Here is a 21938-nt window from a genome sequence, read left to right on the forward strand (position 1 = left end):
ATTGAATCCGGGAGCATCAGAGCCCACTGCTTGTTGCTGGAAATCACTTTGCACAATGCTTTAGCTTGGGGAACTCATAAAATAAAATCCTGACATCTCCCCTCCCCAGTGAAGTAATGGATGAAGGATGAAAGACCTTTGGGAGTGCTCATGATGGGGACACTGTCCTTATACAGGGTTCTAGAGGAGGTGTTAGGACCTTCCATCAGATGAGGCTAACAGAAGAAGATACAGTCTATAGAGAAGTAAGGCTCATCGGACCCTGAGTCAGCTTGTACTTTGGTCTTAAACTTCAAACTCCAGAACTGTGAGAAATAAATTTCTGTTATTTATACACTACCTTGTCAATGATACTTTGCTATGGTAACCCACACGGACAAACATATGACAAGGAGAAATGTCAATGTGGATTCCCTTTGAATCCCTGATAATCACATTAAAACCTGAAAATACTCTAAGCCCCTAATTCTGCATATATCATATGCTAACATGCTCCACATCACAGCTTAGCCTGGCATATCTTATGTGCCCAGAACACAAACACAAACACAAAGGCTATGCTATCATAATGTATTCAGAACCTCTTGTAGCTTAATGAATAATGAAATGAAATGAAAAGTTTAAAAAAGCACTCAGGGTATGCTAAGGTCATTTTGTTGAACACATAAAGTCAGAAAATTAAAATTATAAATCAAATCACTGTAAATGTCACCATTAGTTATTTAAAAAAAACAGAATTAAACAATAAAAAACCATTTGGCATCTGCTTGTCTTTGGTCCAAATCTGTGAAAGGATGATTTTTGCATGAAGGCTGTGCAGCTTCATCAGACTGGATGTGACCAGTTTGACCTGATAATCTGTGGAAGTCTGGGAGAAAAGCCACTGAGAACACACCCAATGGAAGAGTGAATGTATTTTCAATTCTACAATCTCTCCCCCCCAACAAGATGCCCCCCTCCAATGAAATTGCCGCTGTGTTGGAAAAACAATGAGTCTGAGGATTTTGCCCCGTGCATAGAAACAGTTGGTTGCCTTACAAGCAAGATGACTTGTATTAGAACCGAACCCCCCCAGCACTCCTGTAAAAGGCCAGACGGCACCCCACCATCCCTGTAACCTTAGTGCTAGAGCGGCAGAGACAAGAGCATAGCAGGAGCTTGCTGGCCACCACCCTAGGTTCAGTGAGAGACTGTATCAAGTGAGCAAGGCAGAGAGTGGTAGAGCGCAGCATCCTTTTTTGGACCTCTGCACTCACACACACGGGCACATACATAAACAATTATGTGTAACCACAACACACGCAGACATGCACGCACACACCCATGCACACGTGCGCATGTGCACCGAATCACTCTCCACCTTGCTTTCTGAGGCAGGGTCTTTTTTTTTTTTTTTTTTTTAATCTGGAGCTCACTGATTCAGCTGGAGCAACTGGCCAATGGGCTTCAGACATCCGCCTCTGCCTCCCCTGGTCTGGGGATTACACAGCATGCTGCTATGTTGAACTTACTGTACACAAGGCCTAAGGATTCCTTCAGGTCCTTCTGCTTCAACAGCAGACTCTCTATGAACTGTGCCATCCACCCAGACCAAGAATGAAAAAATTTAAGACTTTTAAAAAGCAGAAAGTAACACATTTTGTTAGGAAGAATTATTATAAAATGTGTTGCCATTTATCGTCAAAGAAATAAAAATTCAATGATGATGTGTTTTTATTAAAAGAGTACCTTATAACGTTTTTGTCTGGATGTGTAATGAGTTGTAGGCACATTTCATAAAGAGAAAAGTTCATAGTAGCTGATTTACAACAGCATGTAATAAGAATGCACAGTGTTAGGACAGAATAGAGCCCAACCGTGGGATGAAATGGAGAGAGAGAGAGATACCTTATCTCTGTTTCATTTTGGAGGATGTGGAGCCTGTGGCCTGTGTTAAAATGTGGCCACGTTTTAACTGAAAGCTGATTGTAATGGTGATGTCATGAGTTCTGCATCAAGAGGAAGCTCATAGATATAGCTTCTTAGATCATAAGAAATTATATATATTTTTTTTTAACTTTGCAAAAAAGAATTTCACTTCACTAAGTAGAATTTCATGTGAGCAACAGGGTCTGGAGAAATGGCTCGGCTGGCTCCTACTCCTGCAGAGAACCAGAGTTCAATTTCATCACCCATGTCAGACAACACAGAACTAGCTCTAACTCCAGCTCTGGGGCATCCAACACTCTCTATTGGATTCCATATTCACTAGAAACATGTTCATATACATATACACAGACACACATACACGCACACACCACACACCAGTAAAATAAAAAAATCTTTAAAACATAAGCAATAGAACCATATGCCTACTGTCTCTAACTGGTAAGAGTGAGAAATTAGCCATAAATATTTGAGAAGAAAATTAAAGCATTATACCATAATCAATGAGTTCAATAAATGGACTAGATTTCTTGGCTTTCATTTGTATACCGGTTTATGTTTATTTTTATTTTTTCAATCATCTCTCAACATTTGAAGCATTCTCAGCTTCCGGTGCTGTCTGAGAACTATCCTCTATTCGGTGTGTAGAGGGCGCTCTTGTAAAGAAAATATCCTTGCTAAGGCCCCTGATAAGAATCTGGGACAGCTTCCTGCTGTCTTTGTTGCCATGGAGACCACACTCCAATGAGGGGCAATGGATTCCGTGGTCCCGACTTGGAAACGTGTTACCAGCAGATGCCTTTACTGCCTTTGTTTCAGTCTTTGCCCTTGCGGAGCAACTCAGGCCGGAAGCAGAGCTGAGGAAGTCCGTGTTTGTCTGCAGCGTTTTGTTTCCTCTGTACACATCTGTCTCCTGAGAGGCATGTGCTGGCATGATGAGTCAATGCAGAAGACGTGAATTCATAGCTAAAAAAAGGAGTGTGTTTTCCTCCAGCCAAAGAAATAATTAAAATTACTTTAAAGAAAAACAATGTTCTTATTAGACACTTGCTTATATGATTGATGGATAATAGACGCAATAATTATTTACAGTAACTGTTTTATCAACTGAAATGTATGAGACATGCCAGGGGACAGATTTCTGTGGATTTGAAAAGACTTATTTTGCTGTAGATCAGCAGTTAAGAGCTTGCCTTTGAATTCAAATTGACCTGGGTTCAAATTCCTATTTATCTTCTAGTCCATCCTAGGAGATCTCCTTCATCTATAAATTGGGGTACTTAACACCATAGTGTAATTTAGTGTTCTCATCGCTGTGACAAACACATAAGATAATCAACCTCTAGAGAGACAATGTTGATTTGGGTTCACAGTTTGAGAGGTTTCAGTGCAAGATGATCACTTTGGGGTCTTTGACAAGGCTGGGTGTCAGTCTCGGTGGACAGAGGGAGAAGGTGTAGCTAGGAAACCAAAGTGAAGATGGGAGGGGCTGAGGGTGTGCTGTGCCCTGAGTCACCTAAGGACCTGCCACCGGGTGGATTGTCCAGTAGCAGCTGTGCTAACTTTCAATAGCACCATGCTGGGAGGCTTGTGTCAACTTGACACAAGCTATAGTCATTGGAGAAGAAGAAACTTCAAATAAAAAAGGCTTCCATAAGCTAGGGCTGTAGGAAAACCTGTAGGGCACTTTCTTGTTTGGTGATTGATGTTGGAAGGCACAGTCCACTGTGATGGTGATAACCCTGGACTGGTGGTTCTGGGTTCTAGAAAAAGAAAGCAGGCTGAGAAAGCCATGGTGAGCAAGTCAGCAGCTCCCCTCCATGGCCTCTGCATCAGCTCCTGCCCTGCCTGAGTTCCTGCCTTCACTACATTTGATGATGACTATATGGAAGTATGAGTCAAAGAAACCCTTTCTTCTCCAAGTAGCTTTTTGTCACGGCTTTCATCACAGCAATAGTAATCCCAACCAGGACAGGGGTGGTTTCAGTTTAAGCTATGGCCACCATCTAGCGGTTGTCAGACAGTCTCCTTCACTGTGGGGAAGGCTGTGGAACTGGGAACTTGCCTACCATGGAGGAGATTCTGGGTCAGCCCTCAGCACTGTCCCACGACAGAAGCAAGGGCAATGGCTCTCAGTGCTACAACACACACAGAGAAGTCTTCACTTTTTCTATCTCTATCATTTAATTATCGAGTACAATGTATTAGAAGCAATGCAAAAACTGATAAGAAAATTTAATTAGTGCCTCTAAGTTTCTTATAGAAATTGAGCTCAGAACTTTGATTTGATTTCCTTTGCTAGTATAAAACACCAGCCAAAGCCAATTTGGAGAGAAAGGGGCTTAATCTTACAACTCCTAGATCCCAGTTTATTACCAAGAAGCTGAGACAGGAATAACAGTGGACCTGAAGCAAAGACTGTGGAGGTATCCTATTTACTGGCTTGGTCCCCATGGCTTACTCAGCCTGCTTTCTTATATACCCTGAGACCACTTGGAGACAGTAACCAGTGTGCTGGGCCCTCCAAAATCAACTATCAACTGTCAATCAAGACTTACCTACCATCAGACAGGCATGTCGGATGAAGGTGTTTCCATAACTGAGGTTCATCTCCCCCATATGACTCTAGCCTGTGTCAAGTAACAAAAACTAACTAGGAAAGGGTGTATCCTGGATATCCTGATTCCTGGTCAACAGCTCTCCTTAGCGCACTTGACAATCCTAAGCACCTGTACATTTTAAGATGTCGTAGCTTCGGTACTGTCCTAAAAACACCATCCAAGAGAAGCTCGCATAATGAATGGGGAGCTTTCTTTTGAGTGAAATTTCCACAACCAAAGCAAATATCCATCCATGGAACTTGAGCAGTGTGTCAGAAACCGGCCACATCCTTTCTGCCTGCAGGTGATGCACATAGACTTTTGTTTCTAATGTGAGCATTCCAGTGGGGATGCTCTCCTGGGAATACAAATCTGTGTTTCCCACAAATCTAAGAGTTGCTCACAGATAGGCAATGGTTCATGCAGCTCTCACTGTAGTCTCTCGCAAGCTAGAGCAGACTTATAATGATTCTTTACAGGTTCAAGCAGTGGAAGCCAAAGGGAAGCCAGAGACATGGACCATATTCCATCCTTGTGTTTGTAGCTCCTATCAGCTTCAACAAAAACAAAACCACAGCCCTGATAGCTTTCGTGCTCCAATAGCAATAAGGTACATTGACTAGTTACATTTTGCTCAAATCTGTTTAGAAGAGAAGCCTACAGGTATGCTATCCAGAAGTATGTAACCATGATAGGTTCATTTGAAGTAAGTTTACATTTGATTCATACTTATTTTGAAAATAAAGACAACATTTTTTGGCTCATTAAAGAACTACCATTTATTGAGAAGTTATTTGGTTCCTATCCATGATCTTAAGACACCAACTCTTTAAAATGGCTGATGTGATAAACTGAGGTGCAAAGAGCATCACGGCTGAGGGGCAGAGCTGTGTTCAGTCATAACCCACATGGTCACCAGTGCTGTGCTCTTGGGAAGTTTGCCAGAGCAGGCATGGATGTCGGGCCAAAGAGAGCCTTACCCATGAGATACTGTTCTGCTCTGACTGGATTTGAAATCTTTATAAGAAAACTCATTTCAGGACAGCTGAGAGATGGCAGACCAATACAGACACTAGCCTCAGACCTTTGACAAAACCACTAGAAAGTAGTGCAGGTTACTTTTGGCCAGTTATTAATTCACACACACAAAAAAACACAATCTTGGGAAGGTAGGGCTTGAACCTTCAACTGAGCCTTGGTTCATAGGAAGGACTTAGACGTAGTCTAGGTGAGAGTGGATTCAAAATGGGAAGGGGGGGTTATAGACTCTTTAAAAAGCACACAGTAGGAAAGAAAAATCCCTTTGTCAGAGAATAAAATCAACGGAAACACATTCATTTTAGAGCATCATCTACCTGTCCAGCCATCCACCCATATAACAACAATGTTTATTACTTATCAGACACTGAGACAGAACTGGAGACCCTGGCAGGTTGAGCTGGAGACAGATGTGAGGGCATCTGAAATGCCAGTTCCAAAAGACAGACTAGTTGATGACTATAAGCCATTGATGCTTTCTGAGCTACAGAAAGAGAAATTGAAATTTTACTAAAGAATGACAGACCAACAAATAAACAGGATGAATTTCAGTAAAAGGGGGTGGAGATTAAGACTCTTACAAAAGCTAAATACCAAGGTTCCTGGAGGAGGATGGGCCCTAGACAGACAGGATGATGGCAGCTATGGGGAAGAGGGCTGGGGCTGCCTGGAATTTGGAGATGTTGCAGGGAATCAACTCACAGTGAGATGGGGAAGAACAGATCCTGGAAATCCTAGCTCTTGAAGAGGTAAGAGGATGCTGCTAGTGAAACAGGAAGGCTTGGACAGTTCTTCACAGTCTGAGTATGTTTGCTTTCTCAGATTTGGTATTTCTCCTTATGTCTGCCTTATCTTTGATAGATACTTCTCATAACAATTGAGCAGAGATTTCTTGGCAGGTGAGATCCACACTCATGGCCTGCTGTAGCATGAAGTATGTTCTTTGCCCATAAATGTACCTTATATTTGAACTCTGGTAACTAAGCTGGGTTTTGAATATTTAGAGTTGTAAAATGATTAACACTTTATAGATACAAGATCAGATTATTATGCAAACCTTGTTTTACATTTTTCTACTTTCTATAACGTCTTGGTGCTAGAATGTTCAGAAATAACTCAAGGAAAGTTTCCTCATTGAATTTTCCCAGAGAAAATGGGGTACGAACAGAACTACCCCTGATACTCCTCTGTTAGACTACATGTACATGTACTCTGTTGGACTACATTACTGTGGCCTCTCAATCAATGACAGAGTAAGAGTGTGTGGGTAACTGAAACGCAGCAATTTTCCCCCAGTCCTCTTTTCTTTCAACCTTTCATCTAAACCTTTTTGCCCTCAGCTCTTTTGTCACAGTTTCTCACAAGGAGTGGCTTTGTTTTTTAATTCCATCTCCTGAGCTTACTGCCATTTTCTGGTGGGCTGTTGTAAACAGGAAGGAGGCAGAATTGTGTTCAGCAGAAAACCTCTAGAGCGTCAGACAGTTAACACTTTGCTTTCATTGATTCCATTCACCAAAACTTGAGCGGTAAATGAGTACATGCTACTTGACACCGGAATGACTTTTTCCCCGTGTCTTTTCTGCTGAGCGATGACAGATAATTTCTTTAGCAATCACTGTGTTCTTTTCATATTCTTGGAATCATAGTGTTGGAAGGAACATCAAAAGTTCATCATGTTTCATTTCTCACTTGCCAAAAGAATTGTGCTTAAACTGTCCAAGCTGGATCATTTGTTGTCTGTTGTGTTCTCTGAGCCTAAAACTTGGAAAATGGCCATGAGGAGAATGATGGAAGCACATTGGCTGCAGCCAACTTATAACATGTTGTAGTCCTGCTGGTTATCTACACACTTAGCAGAGACATGCACACGCAGTTGACTATGGTTGAGTGGTCGCCTGACATCCTGTAATGAAAATGGTAGCATATGGAAGAAGGAAAGAGTATTTCCTTCAGAAAACATCACTTTTGATCTATAAGAAATTTTGTGTATGTGTACATTTTGCGCCTATGTGTATGGGTATGGACCCACGTACACGCCTGTTGAGACCAGAGTAACCTTGGGTACCATGTTTCTTTTGGGCAACCTCTAGCTTGTTTCAAGCTTATCAATTAGGCTCTACATGCCTCTGCTTACCCAACACTGGGATTATAAGTATTCTTCTGTACTTGGCCTTAAAAAATGGATTCTGGGGAATCCAAGTGGCTTCCCTAGTTAGGGGATCAGGGACTGTCTCTGACATGAACTCAGTGTCTAGCTCTTTGACCTCTCCCCACCCCACCCCCCGCCCCGAGGGAGGAGCAGCCTTGCTAGGCCACAGAGGAGGACATTGCAGCCAGTCCTGAAGAGACCTGATAAGCTAGGATCAGATGGAAGGGAAGGAGGACCTCTCCCATCAAGGGACTTAGAGAGGGGCAGGGAGGAGATGAGGGAGGGTGGAATTGGGAGGGAATGAAGGAGGGGACTACAGGTGGGATACAAAGTGAATAAACTGTAACTAATATAAAAAAATAAAAATTTAATTAAAAAATGGATTCTGGGGATTAAACTTGGGCCATTGTGCTGATGGAACACTTTGTAGACCAAACTGTATGTCCTTAGCCCCCAACCAGAGATTTAAAAAAAAAAAAGATCCTAGTATTTGGCTCAGAACTTGACAACTGTAAGCCCAGCACAACAGTTTCAATAAATAAACTAGTACCTAAATATTTCTAGTGGAACATGGCCACCTGGGGAGAGAGTAGGTAATAGGTCTTCCCTGGCAGTCCTCGAATCCTATGTTTTAGTTGGTCTGTGTTATTTAAAGACTGCGTCTTACTCTGCAGCCCAGGCTGGTCTCAAACTCAGTCTCCTTGCCTTAGCCTCCAAAGCTCTGGAATTATAACTGTGTGCCCAGATGCCTGGCACCTGGTCTTTTAAACATTTCTTAAAAGAACACTGTAAGATGCTGCTGTGGAAGAAACACTGCTGGGTTCATGCTCTAGAATCTTGGTTTTCCTTCTCTTCTCTTGGGCTTGGGTACACATCAACACATTAAGAATATTTGGAGTTCAGAACAAGGACACAGGACCTCCAATTGCATAAGCTCGATTTACCACCCACTTTTTAAGGGCATACTTCACTTTGGGGACTAGTGTTCAGCATTGCCCGAGGGAAAGCCCACGCCTAACTCATGTTTATGTTTGGGCCATATGCTATCTCACGTCTACCATGCATTTATTAAAAACATATGCATATTAAAGGGATATGCCTGGTAAATGGTTGGATAGATGACAAGAATACACGTAGAGAAAGCTTGATGTCAAGGTAAGTGAGGTCGGCCCTGGAATGAGAGAGAAAGAGGAGCAATGTGGAGGGCACTCTCTGCCATACAAAGGTTTCTCTATGAAGAAAGTGGGAATTTAGTTATTATAATGCTGTGCCTGCGATAAAAGCCCTCTTAATCTTTAAATGGCAGAAAAAGCACTTACAGCCCCCTCCTAACTCATACTTAATGTTTATCATTAATCCATTGGAGAAATTTCCTCTAAAAGATTGCTGCCAAGCCATTGTTTGGAGATGAGACATCCTGAGAGACCCTTGGTTGCCCACGTGCCATTGCACCTGGTTGCCAAGAATGCTCAAGTCTCCCAACTCACAGCTCTGAGTGCCACAGATTTCGTGATGTGACACAGTAATGCTTCCAAAGACTGACAAAGACACAAAACCCCAGAGGCGCCCATAGCTGAACTGCAGATGAGAGAGGTAGAGAGCACAGGGCATCAACGTCCACCTTCCACACGTACTTTTCTTTGGTATCAGGCACCTGGAGGAAAATGCCACTCAAAAGGCTAATTTGTATAGCTCTGCCCTGGTGGCTTTTGTTGTCAACTGGATATACCTAGTAAGAGGGACCCTCAGTTGAAGAGTTGCCTCCATCAGCTTCGCCTGTGGGGCATTTTCTTGATTGATAACTAGAATAGTAAGACCCAGCCCCCAGTGGGAAGTGCCATCCTTAGGTGAACCTGGGCTGTATAAGAAAGGTGGCTAGTTAGCGTGAACCTGGGGGCAAGCACGGAAGCAGCATTCCTCCATAGTCTCTTCTTCAGTTCCTGCCTCTAGGCTCCTGCCTTGCCTTCCCTTGATGACGAACTATAATCCGCAAGCCAAATAAAGCCTTTCTCCCTCCAAGCTGCTTTTGCTTGGTGTTTTAGAGCTACAGAGAAGTGAACTAGAGCCACCTTGTGATTCACCCACATGGTGAAAGGAAATTGGGAATGGATAGACTAGAGCAGCCTTCCAGCACTAGCATAGCCCATGCCATGAACAAAACATTGCAGAATCATTTCCAAGCTCGACAATGAGTCATCCTGACCACACATCACTGCAAAGTGACATTTACCTCAAAGTTCTCATTTGGGAATAGACTGCATCAAGTCATTTGAGATATTTGTGTTTGAGATAGAATGTCACCGTGGTATTCAGATGGGCCTTGAAGTCAAACTGGTGGTCCATCACGCTCAGCCTCCCCCGTGCTTAGATGATAGACACATGAAACCACATCTAGCTTAAAATTTTCTTTCACCCGACAACGAGAAGTTGGAGGTTGGGGGTTAGAAGGTCACGATGGGTCATCATGGGGGTTAGAAGGTCATCTCAACACTAGGAAGGCTCAGGTGGGAGGATAGACAGCTCAAGACTAGCTTGAAATATGTAGTGAGACTCTGCATCCAACAAACAAACAAGGGCTGAAAACATAGCTCCATGGCTGAATGTCAGTCTAATATGTTCAAAGCCTTGGACTCAATCCCTGGTGTTGAAGAATAACCGGAAGACGGGTGCGGTGCAGAGAGTTTTACTGTTTGGTACAGCATGAAAGAAGGACATAGAGTTTCTTTGGTGTCATAGCTAAACCTCACCAGAACCCCTTTTCAAATTCTCCATCTTATAAGGGTTTCAGCTTTATTTCAGCTAGAGATGGACTAGAACTACAACTTGTTATAATATCCTATTTTTGTCGGGGATTGTTGTGGGCACGTAACACTGTCAGTTACCAGCAGAAGGTCTACTGTTAAAACCATGCGCTTGGCCCTCTGTTGGGACTTACATTCAGAAGCTGGAGCGTGGGGGGCTCCCAGCTCTGAGTAGCTGGCTCCCTGGTGTTACAGAAACAAAGAGCTCTTACCTCATAGCTTCTTGATGTATCCAGTCATAAATGTGACAGTTACCCGGCCAGTCGCCTTTTCTGCCTTCCTGCAGACCTGAGACTAACGCGTTCCTTACTGATAACAGATGCCCGAGCCCAGCCTTTGAAATCACCCTGTTGATTCCATTAGAGGAAAATGGCTTCATGCAGAGGCCTTCGGGGTGGGGGAGGTGGTGGTGTGATCAGTGCTGTGTGGACCCCTGGCTGAGTACCATGCTTTTCTCTTGTAGGTGATGTGCCTTCAGGACTTTTTTGGTGACGATGACATTTTTATTGCATGTGGACCAGAGAAGTTCCGTTACCAGGATGATTTCTTGCTAGATGAAAGTGGTAAGAAAAAAAAAAAGTTCAAAACCAGAGGAAATTTGAGGCAGCTTTTCAAAATGAACTACACCAGGCCAAGATTATGTCAGCTCCAAAGCCACCAAATCAGTTTCAGATCCTCTACTGCCTTGTCTTGCCTATATCTTGAATTTCTTTGATTTTTTAAAATATAGAAAACAGATGAAATGATAATTGAAAAGGTTAATCCATTTGGAAGAATATCTCCTAATGGCTAATTTATAGCCATTTAATAACTAAACTGATGCTTTACAGAGAACCACAATGTGGATTTCTACACTTTTAATTATATGTTTTCCTAAAAAAAATTTATAGTAGATGGATTTGTAATCATAAGATTACTGAGCATGCTTCTAAACTCAGCTTTCATGTGGCTTCCTCTAATTTCTGAGAAAGTGGTTTGGTGCCCTTTCTCCCTAAAGTATACTGGAATTTATGTGTCATTAACATCTTTGAAGTATCAGGATAGAAGTTTCTTTGTATTAATGAACTAAATGTGACCCTTGGTGATTGATAAAAAGGGTGGGTAGTTGGTACAGAGGCTGGGTACTGACAAATGGGGAGATCAATGTAAAAGTCTATGATTTTTCAGAATGATTTATTTTGGAGGTATTGGGAGTCATCTCAGAATCTTAGAGTAGCACAGGTAAAATAATCACGAAGGACACCCTGCCTTGATAATTACTTCTTATTTAATTAGGGGACTATTACATAGTTACTGGCACTTCAAACGCCATCTAACTGGAGACCGTTTACGAAGCAATAAGTGAATTTGTTGTTGCTACACTGACAAAATAGGTGGACAGTCCCAAAGTGCTGAAAATAAAGGCGGGTGCTGCCCTGTCCTGGTCTCATCCTAAAGCTTCAGCTATGCACACCCAGGATCAACTGCTTGTGTGGTGTAGTGATGAGCCACACGCACAGGCTTTTTTTTTTTTTTTTTTTTTTTTTTTTTGTCAATGACAGATCACAGACACAGTGGGGTCCCATGATAACACAGTGCTCAGGCACAGCATAACCGGCCACTCTACTTCATTAACTAGCGCTTACGACGCTGCCACCGTACCAGCTCACCTCAGAAGCACCTCACGGGGCATGCCGCGCCATTAAAGCAGCGCAGACAAAAATCAATGCTATCCACCTAGACAGTTACTAATTTGTGACTCAGAGAACGTAGGCAAAGAGAACAGCCCTCCATCATGAAAACTTCAAGTGCCCAATGAGAGTATATATAGATAACACGGATATGCCATATGACAAGATTCATTTTGGCACAAGGTCTTAACCGGGGGAGTGCTTTGGCATCTCTTTCCCTCAGAATAAGTTTACTCCAAATATAGTTCATCCTTATAACTGATACACGTGTCCTCTCGGGGCAGGGGTTTATGTAAATGTATTGCTCGCTGGGCACACCCGGGGAGGAGAGCATCCCACCTTGTTTAAGGCTAACTCGGCCTTGCCACTGTGTGCCAACAAGCGTTTCCAGTCGAGACGCAGAGCTGACAGCACGGGTTTTGAGAAGAATAAATGGCCTTGACTTTCAATTTAACGAAAATAGCTGCTTTTGATAGAATGGCCTGAGCCACCAGATGTGTTCTGAAATGAAAGCCCACTCTCTGACTTGATACAGAGAGCAGCCTGTCAGGCTCGAACCACCCGCCACCAAAGGCAGGTAGACTTTCCGTGAAGGACAACAGAGAGCTGCCATAAAAGCATCCTACCGTTCCCGTTCCTCTCGTTATCACGAGGTACATGCACGGTGGTGTAGCTCAGGGACAGGGCTTTTCCCCAGCTTTGTTTCCAGCCTTGCCAAGGCAAAGACAGGTGGGATGGCCTGGTGGTTAAAAGCACTGGCTGCTTTTTCAGAGGACCTGCGTTTGGCTCCCAGCAGCCACAGCGTGGTTCACAACCATCTGTTGTGAGTTCTGGGGAACCCAGTACTTTCTCTGTTTTCCAGGGGCATCATGGACATCCATAGTGCATAGACATACATGCAGGAAAAGCACCCATTTGTATTAAAAGGTAAAAATAAATAAAAATATTTTAGAAGAAAATACAAGAGTACATATGCATATACCCAGTCCTGAATACACACACATGGCTGCACATAACACACGCACGACACACATGCACACATACACACAAGCACATACTCTAGTCATCTTTTGACACGTGAAAGAGCTCCACAGACCATTTTGTTGAGCTCCTCGCTTCCCTTCTCCTGATCAATACACCCTACCCAATTCTCTGTGCGAAATACATTCACTGTGTGGCTTGTCTTCCCCCGTCCTAGAAGAAACACATGGGCACAGGAGGAGGGAAGGAGGGTCAACTCAAGAAAAAGAAATCTAAATTGAGGTTCTACTTCCTTAGATGAACTTAGGCTGAGTCTAAACTCACACGTTGACAACTGCAATTTTCCCTGGTGCTTGTACAGCGTGTTCTGGGGCTAATGTATTAAAATTTGAGTCTTTTTATAAATGCTCTGAGCCTGATCTAACCCAGTTCTTTGGCACTTACTAGGAGGCGGTATCAGCGCATCGGTGCTGTGTTTGGTCAATCCTGCGGTAACCTTCCTTAATGATGTGTGCTAATAGGTATAACAATCTTCAGAATTAATATTTTTCCTGGTGTAGAACCACTCTTGATTTAATGGTGTCAGGAAGTGGCCTTGTGCAGCAAGGCGATGCTTTTATTTTATCTTTAGAAATTAACCCAGCTACTAGCAGGCTTGGAATTAGGAAGGATCTATTTCCCCCAAGCACCACCAGCAAGCCCCCAAAGACATTGCCTAAGGGCTTCCCAATGGAGACTTGTGCCATAACAGAGAGATATTTTCCAGGGCCACATGGGAGCAGGATCAATATCAGAAATGAACAGCCAGAAATGCTCTTTCCTTCCACCTTCACATGCTACACAGGGCGCTTTCCTTGTTCTAAATCCGAGTGTAACCATTTTAGCAAAGCGTCATCCATCAAGCGAGGCTCAGCACCTTCCAAAGGGTGGCCAGAGTGCTATATATAGAGCCCAGCAGCAGCTTGCAGATCTATCCTCGTGGCACCTGCTCTCTGATTTAGACTGGGGAATCATAGTGGGGGAAGATGTCATGCTGGAGACAGGAAGCTCATTGAGATGTGGTGTTTCTTGGACGTGGATGAGAAACCAGGGATATCAGCACGTGTCGCCATCCAGAAGTGACGGGGCTTGTTTGAGTAGTATCTGTCTTGGTGATGAGCCCAGCGTAAATGTCAACTTGGGGTCTGCCCATTCACCCTCAAAGCCCATGTTCCTTTCCTTTCCTGGTTTCTTCAGCCACGCGTCATGCGTTCTTGTCATGGGTGGCTCACTACTGCCCAGCCTGTTGGAGAGCCTAAATCTGACTTTTCTGAGATCTTGAATCTCATGCCAAGAAATTGTTTATTTGAGGCTTAGGTGCTTTTTGCCTCTGTGTTTCATGAGTCTCTTAAGGCTGTCCTACAAACTACCACAAACTAGATGGCTAGGGCAGCAGAAATTATAAGAAAAGATATTAAATGTTATTATCACAAAATGATTGGAAATGCGATGGGAAATGCTTTTGTTTGTTTTTCAAGAATCCCTAATTTTTAAAATGTTACAACTAATGTAGGGGCATGTGCACCCCGTGGTTATGCAGTGTCCACAAAGGCCAGAAGAGGGCATCAGATTTCCTAGAACTGGAGTTACAGATGCTTGTGAGCCGGGAACTGAACCCAGCTCCTGTGCACTAACAGCCAGTGGTTTTAACCCCTGAGACCTAGCTCCAGCCCCTGCGTGTCTTATCCAGCCTCCTGAATGTCTTTCTCCCATTGTCCTTGGCTTTGTGCAATGTTCCCATGTGTGGAGTGACAGAGCTCCTGTGGGCAGAGCTGCCAGTGTTCCTCACAGGGTGGGCTGGAAAAATGCTGTCAGGGAATTTCAGCATCATGTCGGCCAGGGCGCCTTTGAAACCTTTTGTCTAAGCTGAGAATGAGTGTTCTGACAGGTGCAGGGGCTTGTGTGCCTCACTGACTGGACTGTGTGTCCAAAAGATACCTATGTGTAGCTGATATCCAATGGCCTCTGTTCACATTGCCTCTTAGTTCCCTGTAGGTAGTGGCTGTGGTTGTGTCCTGGTCAGCGCACTACAGGGCTCTTGCTGTGGGCTCCGTGTGGCTTAGCAGGGTTAGAAATGTTCGTCTGAGCATGCAAAGGTGAGTAGTTGGTGTCCTGTGAGAGGGAGGCAAGGAGCCCAGCCTATGTAAGAAAGTAAAACCGAATCAGTATAAACACGAGTCTGTGCTCTGTGAGTCCAGTGGAAGGAAAAGCCAGCTCTCGAGCGGACTGCTCTTGACAGCCAGCAACGAGTCAGTTTTCTCAGCTGTGTGTGAAAATTGCTTCTTGTTGACTACAGGCTTAATGTCAGATGGGTAATTTGGTCCATTTCCTACGTGCATTGTGCGTCTGAGTTTCAAGTCTTCTTATTGAAGTAAGAGAGATGAGGCAAAAATTAAGCATAAATATACCCATGTGTGTACACACCTGTATACACATAAAGTGTCCCAGAACTAAAGAATAGATTTAAGCTTTGCTGGCTGTGTGGTTTTCTACTTGAAAAAAAAAAATATGTGTGTAGGTGTTCTGTTTGCCTGTATGTCTGAGCACCACATGCATGCAGTGCCTGCAGCAGCCAGAAGAGGGCGACAATCACCTGGAACTGGAGTTACAGGTGGTTTTGCGCTGCCTTGTGGGTGCCAAGAACTGGACCTGGGTCTCCTACAAGAGCAGCCAGTGCTCTTAACCACTGAGCCATCTCTCCAGACCTCCTATATTTGCCTGAGACAGGGTCTCAGTCTATATTCCAGACTGGCCATGAACTCACTATAAAGCTCAGGATGTCCTTCAATTTGAGATTCTCATGCCCCAGCCTCCAGGGTGCTATGATTATAGGTATCTCTCCTGATGTCAGGTATAAAAGTTGAAGGCTTTTCAAAGAACTCTGAAGTGTGGGTGTGTGTGGGTATGAGTGTGTACATTCACATGCATAGTCTCATATTAGCAAAACATCAGCCCAGCTCTTCCCCAGAACTAACCGTCAGGAATTCAGTGTTCTTCTTGCTATGGGAATCCTTCTAGCCTGGACATTTCCTCAGCTTCTCATGAAGGCTCCCATGGCGTTGGGTACCCATGGCCTGTTGGTATACGCTTACATAACTAATCCGTCTTGACCACTTTCATGGATTCATGACTGATGGAAACTGTAGTACGTACCATTCACCGTGGCCATCTCCATCGCTTTCCACATCTCTGAGTAATAATAGGGCTGAAACTGAAAGCAACAGAAACAGTTTTGGGCTAGTCTCAGAAGGCATAAGTCTCACTCAAGCTCCAGGTCCTTCTGTCTGTGTGGTGTCTTTGCCTCACATTCTGCTTCTTATGCTGTATCCCTCCACAACCACATGCACACACACACACACACACACACACACACACACACACACCCCTAAACTGAAATGAACCTCAAATTCAATACTGTTACAATGCTTCCAAACAGCCTTTCTGTACTGAAATTAGCCCCTATAAGACTGCAGCCTGACTCAGACACAGATTTTTTTTGTGGGAATCCACTGAATTCAGAAGCTATCAAGATTGCCTTTCATTGTTCTCTGGAACCAGAAGCTGGTTCCATTGCTTTCTCCTCACTCTGTCCCATACTAGATGTGAGGCAGGACTCTGAGGAGCTTTGCTGTTTCCTGGTTGGAATCTCTAAAATATTAAAGCAAAACACATTTAGAAAAATCGGTCAGACTTTGAAAACTAAAAGCCTTCAGGATTCCAGACTTTGGGAGAAGTGTGTGTGTGTGTGTGTGTGTGTGTGTGCGCGCGCGCGCGCACACACACACATCCATGTTAGTTTGGGTTCAAGAGATCTCCAATGGTCCCACTGCTTCACCCTGGAGCTGCTGCTGATTGGAAGCCACAAAGTCACTGAAAATACCGAGAAAAATGAAGTTTAGATAAAGGCTGGGCTTCCCTGTAAAGTGGCTTGAAGCTCCTACTATCAAAATGCACTTTTTTTCATTCATTTATTCAGTGAGCTATTCAGTTTATAGACATAGCATGCAGCAGGAAGTGTGCCAGGAACAAATAACTGTGGGTAGTAAGCCATCAGATATGATGTCTCATATTAACCTTGGACGTTGCTCACATTTAAAGGTACCAGAGGCTATTCAGCATTGAACTTTGACCCAGAATATTAAGTATTTCTGCTGCTTTTCATGGGTTTTATACCTCTGGGAGAGTATAATGTTAAAATGACTAATGGCTTACAGCAGACCAACGGTTCTTCATCGCTGTAATTGGGTTATGAGGCTGGTTTGCAATGAGTCTTGTGGGCAGATTTCTCCCAGATGTACAATTTTACTGTTTTAGAAGTTATTTCTAGGAATGAATACACCAACAAAAATTGTCTTCTTGGAGGAGCATGTCAAGTCTGGCTTGCTCATTCTTCATTTTCCTTTGTGTTGGTTTGTAGAATTCAGCCTGATATTTGAAGTGGAAGGTCAGGTCCCTTGAGTTCTGAACAGAGGACATGAATGCTGGCAGGATCTTGTTCCCATTTGCCTCTTGGCAATTACATTTTTATTTTATTTTTAATTATTTTGTTTTAATTTTAGGGTTTTAGTTTGGTTGTTTTGCTTGTTCTGTTTTTGAGACATAGAGAGAGGGAGAAAGAAGGAACATGAAGTTGGGCAGGTAGATATGTGGGGGAGGGTCTGGGAAGAGATGGGGAGGGGAAGGAATATAAGCAAAATATATTGTATAAAATGTTCAAAGAAAAATTAAAAAAAAAACCAGCAAGACGTGCTGAAAACTTACTTGACCACAAGTGCCTTTACTGTGAATAGAAAAGTAAGGCTTCTAAGAGCTCAGTGATATTTAGATTTAATTGACTGCTATACTGTGGGGTGGAGTAGTTGTGTTTTGGGAACAGAAGTTAAGCCAAGCACAAGCTAGTCCATTTGCTGCCACGAGAGCAATTTCCACACGAGAAACACAGGCACTAGCTGACACAGACAGTCACTTCTTTACGTTTTTCTCTTCTGTCCCCATGGTCATCTTCTGACTGTATATAGTCACTGGCAGATGCATTGTAAAGACAGAAAACCTGACAGAGTAGAATACCCAGCATGAATCCTTGAAGGGTGAGTCTCAGCAATCACCTCTCCCCTTCTGTGTGACAGAAGTCCTCTTCACAGCATGGCAACAGGCCCCCAACCCTCCTCAGTGGCTACCTTCTTCGAACGACACCCACAGTGTCATACCAGGCCAATCCCACTATCCCGTAGGAAAAATAAAGACTTCATTCTCACTGAATACAAATTCATCTTTTTTAGCATTGACTCACTCTCCCTTCAGGTAAAAACTACTGTGCCTGTCAATATCTGGAGGGAGCTTCCCTCCCAGCCCCCCAAAAGAATCAAGATCAGTCACTATGCAATCTCACTCTTTCCTCTAAACCCTCACGTCTCTTCCCTACTCTTTCCTTATCTTGCAAAGGAAGGGGGGCCATGACTGCTCTTATCTTGGCCTCTGTTGTTTTGTGATGTCATCTTCCCAGCATTCTGTCTCATTGGTCTTGTGGGTTGGCCATGTGTCCTTTCTTCCCTCGGCTCAGAGCCAATCCTAGGTTCCTCCTGCCTTTTAGGTGCCTTCATCCAACTCTGCCAGCCTTTCAAGTCAGGGACTCTGATTTTCTCTGTCAACCTGCTAAAAATAATCAATAAATTACCATCCTCAAAGCCTTCACTTCCTTGTTCTGACTCACTTTTTAAATAACTTTGGGCTACTGCTACAATAAACACAAAAGATTATGGGATTTTTCAGCTTCTTAGAAACTGTCCTCCACTGGCCTTTTAGATTTGTCAGCTCACTCCTAAGATAATGAAAATGTTCTGGAATCTTCTAGCTAATTCAGAACTGCAAACAAACCTTCACAGTGGAACTTCTTTTCTCATACCTTCAGAGGGCTCAACATAGCAAAACCCTTCTCTGTGGGACAGTGGTGGCCTCTGTGCTTTCTCTACTTTCTACTCACTGGCTCTCTGACATGCCTGCACCCTCTTGAACTGCATGAGATGGGAAATGGGACAGGCAATGGGAAAGGAGAGGTGAACTCCCTCACTGACAATGATGTAATTCCTAAAATTTCCCAGGCCGTCACTACTGTAAAGCAAATTTCACTTTTGGTTGTCTTTATGTGTCCAAGCTTCTTCCCTGAAGCACGGCATTCGGTATCTTCTAGGTATGGCTGTTGTCGCCCCACTCTGCATTTTTTTAAGCACTCCCTTCCCCAGGATCCTCGTGGGCAGAATCTAAATGAGCTCCATGCAGACTCAGTTCCTTTGAACCACCCATTCATTCCATGTACAAACCAACAGGGCACCCAGTGCAGCCAGGAGTCCTTCACTCCAAAGTACTCAAGAGAAAGTAACCCAGGTAAAGCCCCCATCCCCTGCTATCATTATCCAACTGTTCATGGAAAATTCCCATCTAGTGCTTCCTGCCTTCTGTGAAAGCCTTATTAGGGTTCAGAAGAGTGTCACCTCTGTTCTGGAATGACAGAGTTCACATCACAGCTGTCTGAGAACTGTCCACATAGGGCTGAGTGGTAGAGCACTCTCCCAGCATGTGCAAAACTTCACTGCCCACATCGCTGAAATCCTCTGCTAAAAAGTAAAGACCTTGTTCTCTCCAAGGGCCTAAGCCTTTGGCACCTCTGAAGCAGATAACAGACCCAAAGCCAGTATGTGTCTATGGGTGCTTTGAAATTTCTAGAAGGTGACCCAGCTCAGACTTCATTTTGACATCTGGTTTCTACTTCCTTGGAGTCTGGGTGAAACTCTATTTTACTTGTTTTTCAGTGTATATATGTGTCTGTGAGACATATATGTCTCATATGCACATATGCACAGGTCCCTGGATGCCAGAAGAGGGTGTCAGACTCCTTGGAGCTGGATGTACAGGCAGTTGTGAGTCCCTGACGTGGTGCTGGAGACTGAACCTGGGTCCTCTTCAAGAACAGCAATGGCTCTGAACCACCGAGCCATCCCTCCATCCCTGAAACTTCCATTTTGAATATTGCCAAATCTGTGATTGGCTCCCTCACTTGCCACATACTTAATAATCCAGCAAGGAAGGCGGACTCTCAGACCACTGTGTTGAATATTCTTTTTTCTCCTTCATCACTCACTTTTTTGTAGAATGTGCCATTTCTGATGACTCCCCTCCTTGAAATTTTGTCCCCTTGAAATTCTATCCCCTTGGACATCATGGAGTTCTGTAGTCCAGTCTTTTGCTTTCCTGCCTGCTTCTGGGCTTTTCCCAGCTTTGCTCTTTGCCATATATCCTCAGCGACTGTTCCCAGAGACTCATTCTGCATCCCTTTTTCTACTTAATTACCCTGCTCCCAGCCAAGTTCATCTACTTTAATGGCTTCAGCAATGATGGTGATGGCCCACAATGATGGTGACAAATGGCAGCCAGATGGTAAGCAATAAGCAGAACCCTTTGAAGTATGTGTAATTTTCCCCATTTCACAATTAAGGAAATTAAGGCTTAGAGATGATAAATAATTTGTCTGAGGCCACACAGCTAGCTAGCAGAGAAAGCAGAGTTCAAACTCGAGTCTATCTACATTTGAAGAATGAATTCTTAACCTCTACACTCACTGACCACCTCGCAAATTACAGCTCTAAATTTGATTCTTCGCACGAGCTGACTCATATATCCATATACCCAGCCCTCCCCCTGTGGAATCCATAATCATTCCACAGCCGCAGAAACTTTAGTGCATCCCACACGTGAACTGATCGCCGGGTGGTCAACTTGTCAGCTTGTATCATCCTGCTGGCTTCCTGGGCGAGTCCCTGACATCAGCATTCTCTGTTACAAAGGTTGGAGAACCAGAACCCGGAGCATGGAGCCATCTGTCATCAGCTCTGACAGCCACTCTCTAAAGCCCCAGGTCTTTGACCACTCCGCAGTAAAATGTCAGTGCCTTATTTCCTCTGGCTCTTGTTTGGGCTACTGCAGAGGGACATAAACCTGCTTTCTTAGGTGCAGTCATTCAAGATTCCACACGTTATTTTGACAAAATGGCTTTCCTGAGTTTTTGTTTTTGTTTGTTTTCTAGCATCACTGAAATCCAGACTCCTTGGATTTCAAATCCAAACACTCTTGCTAGCAAGAGTGTTTCCTAACTTACCTTTTCCCCCTGTCCAGTTGCTGCCATCACTTGGACCCCTCTGCTCTCCAGCCCAAGAAAGATTTGTTGGTTTCCTCAGCACCACACTTCTCAACAGCTCCACCTAAGGCCATACTGTTCCACAAACCCGGGACATTCCTTCTCACCCCACTCAAATCCCTCTTGCCCTTTGACAAATGTCGCTTTCTTTATAAAGCCTTACCTGTCTCCTTGGTTTGTCTCAATCCCTAGAGTTAAGCCTATCTTTTTTCCAGCTCTTTTGTTCAATTTCTCTATTAAAACATTTTGGTGATTCTGCTTCACACCATAGGCCTTTCTAAAAGCAGTGAACACAGTATAGATTTATCATATTCACTTTTCAGGGAAAAAAAAAAACTAGAGGGTTGTTTTCTAAGTAAAATTAGATGAAGTTAAGTAATTTCCCAAGGCCATTGCATTTGTGTACTCCAGATACTAGCTATCAATATCTTCCTAAGATCTCGTGTGTGTGTGTGTGTGTGTGTGTGTGTGTGTGTGTGTGTGTGTGTGTGAAAGGAGATAGATAGATAGATAGATAGATAGATAGATAGATAGATAGATAGATAG

The 21938-nt window shown here is 43.6% G+C and overlaps 1 protein-coding gene across 5 annotated transcripts in view; it reads left to right on the forward strand.

The window, feature by feature from the left end:
* Dclk1 (doublecortin like kinase 1) overlaps positions 1-21938 on the forward strand; it is a 277895-nt gene that overhangs the window by 119260 nt on the left and 136697 nt on the right. For all 5 annotated transcript variants that reach the window (XM_055596752.1, XM_055596749.1, XM_055596748.1 and 2 more), the window contains exon 4: positions 10978-11077. In XM_055596752.1, coding sequence (XP_055452727.1) covers positions 10978-11077 — 100 coding nt within the window. The remainder of the gene's footprint in view (positions 1-10977; positions 11078-21938) is intronic.

Source organism: Psammomys obesus, unplaced genomic scaffold (assembly GCF_907164565.1).
Source record: "Psammomys obesus unplaced genomic scaffold, mPsaObe1.curated_primary_1811, whole genome shotgun sequence".
In the NCBI taxonomy this organism is placed as follows: domain Eukaryota; kingdom Metazoa; phylum Chordata; class Mammalia; order Rodentia; family Muridae; genus Psammomys; species Psammomys obesus.